This window comes from Gracilinanus agilis, chromosome 3 (genome assembly GCF_016433145.1).
Source record: "Gracilinanus agilis isolate LMUSP501 chromosome 3, AgileGrace, whole genome shotgun sequence".
NCBI classification, from domain to species: Eukaryota; Metazoa; Chordata; class Mammalia; order Didelphimorphia; family Didelphidae; genus Gracilinanus; species Gracilinanus agilis.
In genome coordinates, this window is record NC_058132.1 from 165186248 (window position 1) to 165192276 (window position 6029).

The window sequence follows — 6029 nt, forward strand, 5'->3', positions numbered from 1 at the left end:
CTCTTAATATTTCTGTTGTCATGAATAATGGTCTTATTTCCTGGAGAAAGCTAGACATAGAGGTGTTTGGAGCTTTGCTAGCTGGGGGATTGGGGGGGGGGGTGCAGTGAGACATAGAAGGGTTAGGGGAAGATGAATGGGGAGAGCAAGCCTCTGTTTTAAACTGTCTGCTCCACTTTGCACATCTGCCCTTCTCAGAGCTGCCCACTTAATTGGGAGCATTGTCAATGCTTTATTCTGCTTCATTCATTTAGGAAACTTCCACCTCTTCTTTCTGGGTTTCCTTTTTCCATCTCACCCCTTCCAGTCAAGATATTAGAGTGCCAGGCAGAAACTGGAAGTTGGGCACTTACAATTATGGAACAAACCCATGAGTATCAGGGTTTGTATGTGTGTGTGTGTGTGTGTGTGTGTGTGTGTGTGAAGAGTGGAGAGGAGTATGATGAAAGATGATAAAAAAAAATCTGAGGTCACAGACTGTAGTAGCTTATTTTTTCTTTCTCAAAACTTTCCTCTATTCTTTTTCACTCTACTAATTATTCACTTTCTTCTCCATCCTCCTCCTATCCCCCTGACCTCCATCACCTCTTGGTATTTACCTCCCCCAGGCCTTTTCCTCCTTTTTCTGTCCCCAACTTCACTTCTCGATGGTCCCCTCCAGGGCGACGGCTCCGACCAGGACCTCTTGAGCCCCGGGAACTACTGGAGCCTCTGGAGGAGTTGCTACCAGCAGTGGAGCAGGCACTAGCCCCCTGGCTTCGGGGCAAAAAACTGGGTCTACTATATGGAAGCCAGGTTTCCTCTGTAGGGAAAAGAGAAAGAGACTCAGGTACCAGGAAAAAGGCAATCACCACCACTTTCCCCACCAAACCCATGATCATACTTTAGTGACAGAAGATTGAGCAGGAAAGGATGTCAAAAAAACAAGGGATAGGGATAGTGTACCTAAAAATGTGCTTATAAATAACAGGAACTGATTATATAAAAAATGGAGAAGGGTAGGAGATTTAAAAGTAATCACATTCATGAGTTCAACTGGGGATGAGTTTGTAATTTAAAATCCAACTCCTGTTGGGAAATAGTTGAAAACTTGTAAATTGGTAAACAATTTCTACACTATAGCTTCCACACCAATTCCTTCATTGTCCCATATTTGACCTCTTCAGTGTGCTCTGTGACTACTTACCATCAGGATGAGAGGCATGATGACTCCCTGGGGGTGCAACTCGAACCATTCTTTTCTCTCCTCTCCTCTCTCGTTCCAGAGAGGAGATATTTCCCATTGGTGGAAGCCCTAAAGCCCAGCTAGCTTCCTCTTCTGGTGGAGGAAGGGGTGGTGGGGGCAAATCTGGGAAGGCAGAGCTTTTAGTATCAGAAAACTTCACTTTTCCCCCACCATTGATCTCTTCCCTCATATTAAAATAATTTTCCTGGCATAATGGACCAAGAGTAAACAGTTCTGAAAGGCTCATCCTCCCAAAATCTGGGGCCTTCTTTTACTCATCATCCAGCCCACCCCCATAACATCCTACATTTCCTGACTATTCCCAACTATTGTGATACTACCCACCTCCTGGACTCCGATCCTTCCTGTAAGGAGTAGCTTTGGATTTCTTCCGAGCTCGTGCACGAGGTCCTGGGGGTGAGGAAGCCATCTCTCTAGGTGGTAGTCTGGCTCTTACTATATGGTTATGAAGTAAAAGAAGTTAGATTTGAGGAATGGTCTCTAGGAAGGGGCTTGAATCTAGAACTTTGGATCAGAGGGTGTCATATAATTGAGAATGAGAGAAGAATGTTAGTTTAGGAACAGAATTACCTGAAGGGCTGAGTGACTATAGACTCACCTGGGGTGGTGGTAGTAGTAGGGACAGGGCTGGGACTGAGGTGTCGAGGGGGCATTGGACTGGCACTCAGGCTAACAGGTATCCCTTCAAGGCCACTCAAACTGGACTCGGATAGGCTGAGAGGAGGACTTGTGCCAGTGGGCATTCGCCTGCAAAGATATGGATCTGTTAGGGCATGGAGAAATGTCACCCTACAGAGATACTCTTCAGAAACCCAGTCCATAGCAGGTCAACCCTTTCTAGTTTATACCACCTCCTACATAAAAAGGGGTATACACCATACACAACTATGACCCAACTAGAAAGCCCAGCCTCCTCAAGATACCTAGGATTCCTACCTGGGTGTATGGTGGATACAGACAATTTCAGTGGAGGGTTGTGGTGGCTCAGGGGGTGAGGGGGTAAGGGTCGCTGTGGACTGATCTCCATAAGAAGGAGTGGGAGAGGGAATATTCCCACGAGAGGGGGAGGTCCTGCAGTCTTTGCTTGGGTTGGACTCTTCCAGACGACTTCTTTCAGGCAAAGGTGGGCACCACTCATCATGTTCTGAACTGAGGGCAAGGAAAGCAGGAGAAGAGAAGGAAGGGTACAGTGGTTCTTTTACCTTCCCTTCAGCCCTCCTACTGCCAGCTCCTCCTTCTCCTCCTCCCACCAACATCTCTGCCATCTCATTCATCCTAGGTATCATTAAGTGATAACATGAAATAGAATTGGAAGGGAACTCAGGTCAGATAATCTATTCCATACCTGACTAAAAACTCTCTACAACATGCTTATTAAGTGGCCAGCCAGCATTGTTTTGAAGATATCCAGGGATGAGTAACTCATTTCCTAGCAAGAGAGCTTATTCCAATTTTGGGACAACTTATTAATTGGTTCTTTAGGGTCCCTTTCTGCTTCAAATCATATAAGTACAATCCTTCCAAAATTTGCCTCCATGCATCTCCCACCCACTGATTTTCAATTCTGTCTTTTGAACAAACTAAAACAAGTCTAATCCCTTGTTTGCTTGGAACTGGTGCAGGAGATCCTCTTACCTGCCCTCTAGCTCTTCCTCAGCCCCCTCCAAGCAGTTTAACTCACAGGAAGGGGGTGGTGGAGGCAGTGGATCAGGCCAGCTCAGAGAGGGGGTCTGTACAGGTTTTCCCAGGATCTTTAATTTCCCCCCTCTGAGGCCTGAAAGGAGAAAGGATAAGGAGCACACAGAGGTATTGTTCAAAAGAGGAGTTATAAGGGGAAACAAGAAAAGGTAGGGGGTGAAGGGAAGAAGTGGCAGTAAAGTGGCAGGAAAAATCTTGGAGAAAAGGAATATTTAACTGAAGAATAGGGGCTAGGCCAGGTTTTAGGATATCAAGTGTGGAAGAAAGAGATTATAGGTAATCTCTGGGCTGGGGTGAAATTTTGACATTAGGATTTAGGAATGTAGAGAAAGCATACCACTGTCATCCTGGCTCCATTCTGGTGGAGCATATTGTGTTGTCCAGGCGCTTGGATCTTCAGGAGACTGAGGGGGGAACCCCCCATGGAAAGTTTGAAGCTCCTCACCCTCTGGGTCAATTGTACTATAGATTGGCCCCTCCCCTGGGGCTGTGGCTCCTCGGGCTGTCTGAGCCAGGTATAGAGAGATCCCTGCCTCTGTGGAAAGAAAGGAAAACCAAGAGAGAGGGGCAGGGGGACAAAGAAACCAAAAAAAGAAGGGCCACAGGGAGAATGGGTATGGTAGGCAACACATCCTTCCCTCTTTTTCCTATCTAGGGCCTAAGCAAAGGTACAAAGTTTCTCCTCAACATCCCCCAGCCAAGCAAGAAATGTATAGGTTTTGTGATTCAGGTTCCTGGATATTTTTTTCTAATATGTCCCATTTGGCTAATAAAAGAGAGGAGGTGAACTGGGGCAGTGGTGCTCTATGCCTTACCATTGTAGTATCTGTCATCTGGGTCAGGATTGCTAGGGCAGCAGCTTCCCCTTGGTTCTTGAGCTGTAGGACTTCGAGGTGGATGAGGCCAAGAGTCTGCTAGCCAAGGATATGGGGCTGGGCCAAGGCCCATGGGAGGCCTAAGAGAGAGGGAGAGAGCACTGCAATTTTAGTTAGGGATAGGGGTGGGTGGCCAGAATTTGGTGGGAGACTTTAGGGGTGGTCATCGTAGGAGTGTTGATCTGATCTGAGGAGTGGGTCTGGACTGAGGCAGATCCAGTCTGAGCCAAGGTTCTGTGGGTAGTCACCCTTGGGGTGTGGGGCAAGATTGGGGAGAGGGGGAAAAAAGGAGAAGAAAGAATGGAGGTTCTGGCAGGGTGATGGTTGTGGGGATTACCTGGAGCTGGCTCGGGAGAGGCCCTCAGTGTGGGGGAAGGAGACTGGGGAAGACAGAGTGGGTAATTGAGTGAGGTACCAACTTTCACCTCTGGTCTGAACCCCATCCTAGGTAGAGCTGCCTTACCTGCTGGTGTGTAGGCAAAGGAGGCTTCCGAAAAGACACAAGTGGAGGAAGAGCAGGAGCCAGGCAGGGTACAGATTAAAGGGGGATGGACAGGTCAGGAAAACCAAACTTTATCCCCATTTCTTAGCCTCACCTCACTTTCACCGGTAAGAATCCTTGAATCCCTTCTTTAGACCCCTCCCCTTAGCCTGCGATGAGTTTTCAGCTCTTCCTCCTCCCTCAGACCTCCTCAGCCTTGGAGGTGTAGACCTCCAGGTCTTATCCCTTCCTGCAGATGTCTTTTCTTCCTTTCGATTCTTGCTGCCCCCTCTTTCCCGTTCCAGTCCCTTGCTCACCATTGTAATGGCTGAGCTCCTTGCGCTGTCTCCGACGCCGATACAGGGCGGCGCAGAGCCCGAGGAGAAGCGCCCCACAGGCTGCTCCACCACCGGCGATAAAGGCTGGCTCCCGAAGCACCCTTGCCAGGCGCTCGGCAAGCCCTAGACCCACCTCCAGGCCGGGCCCTGGCTCTGGATCCCGCGGGAGAGCTATGCAGAATGGGGAAGAGTTAAAGCGTGGAAAGGCAATGGAAATTCAGGGTCTGAGTGGGTCATCCTGACTCCGAAAGTAGAGTTATCCCCCTTGGTATCCCATCTCCTTTCTCTGGCACTTACGGAGGTGTACCAGCACCGGGGAGCTGGCCACGCCCACACCGGCGTTGGTGGCCGCGGCGACCTGGGCTCTGTAAAGGAGTCCTGGAAATAGCCCTCGCAGCACTGCGGACCGTGCCCAGCCTGCAGCTGATTGGTTCACATGGAAGCGGCTTTCATTGCCCAGGCACCAAATCTAAAAAGACCATGAACGGTGGGGTAGGGGAGAACACTGTGCTTGGATCTGGAACATTACCCTACTTAGAAATTGAGGCACGACATAGCTGGAAGGGGTCAGCTGGTGGGCGAACATCTGAAACTCTTACTACCTCCCACCCTTCCCACTCCCAAGATTCTGGAAGTATAATATCCCGCGCAGGCACTGAGAGGCCAGCTGTACTTGGCCTTGTTCAGACTACATCAGGAAGATTCCGTTTAGTTCTAGGAACTATTTAGAAGGAATACTAACAAGTTGGAGCACAACTATGTACCCGAAATGTGGAGGAGATTTGAAACCATGGCATTTGAGAATCTCGCAAGAGGAACTGGGTATAATTGAGCTTGTAGTAGAAATGGAGTTATGGGGGAAGGGCATCATCTATCGTCATGGATTTGAAAGGCAGTGGTACGGATTAGAATTGTTTTGCTTGGCCCCAGAGATTAGAACTAGAAACAATAGGTGGAAATTACGGAGAGGGAGATTTCAGCTCCATATAAGGAAAACTTCCTAACAATTAGAGATCTCCAAAAATGGAACAGACTTCCTTGGGATGTAGGGAAAATGCCCCATCACTGGAGGTGCTCAGTCTGAGGCTGAATGATTATTTTCTGAGGATGTCGTGCATAGAATTTACTTTTGGGTTAGAAAAGATAAAGTCTCTGAGTCCCACTCTAGTTCTATCCAAAGCAGAGGCCTCAAAATAAGGCCTTCTTCCTTAATCTCATTATGCCTTGGTAGCTCTCCATTCAGTAGCCCAAGCCCTTCCACATCAATCTTTCTGTCCTTTCCTTTCTTTCTTCTAATTCCTCATACCCTCCCCTTGTAGGCCCTTCCAATCTCCCTAGTGTCTGGATTCCAAGCCCACTCAACCCCCATTTGTTCTCTCTCTCTCTCTCTC

At 48.4% G+C, this 6029-nt stretch overlaps 1 protein-coding gene across 1 annotated transcript in view; it reads right to left on the reverse strand.

The window, feature by feature from the left end:
- Nucleotides 1-581: 581 nt before the first annotated feature.
- The window catches only part of ROBO3 (roundabout guidance receptor 3), a 17034-nt gene continuing 11586 nt past the window's right edge, over nt 582-6029 (reverse strand). The window contains exons 16-27 of the mRNA XM_044666188.1: nt 4936-5107; nt 4618-4809; nt 4283-4306; nt 4157-4199; nt 3760-3899; nt 3282-3479; nt 2882-3020; nt 2183-2395; nt 1841-1993; nt 1571-1677; nt 1187-1348; nt 582-802 (exon numbers count right to left, since the gene is read on the reverse strand). Coding sequence (XP_044522123.1) covers nt 582-802; nt 1187-1348; nt 1571-1677; nt 1841-1993; nt 2183-2395; nt 2882-3020; nt 3282-3479; nt 3760-3899; nt 4157-4199; nt 4283-4306; nt 4618-4809; nt 4936-5107 — 1764 coding nt within the window. The remainder of the gene's footprint in view (nt 803-1186; nt 1349-1570; nt 1678-1840; nt 1994-2182; nt 2396-2881; nt 3021-3281; nt 3480-3759; nt 3900-4156; nt 4200-4282; nt 4307-4617; nt 4810-4935; nt 5108-6029) is intronic.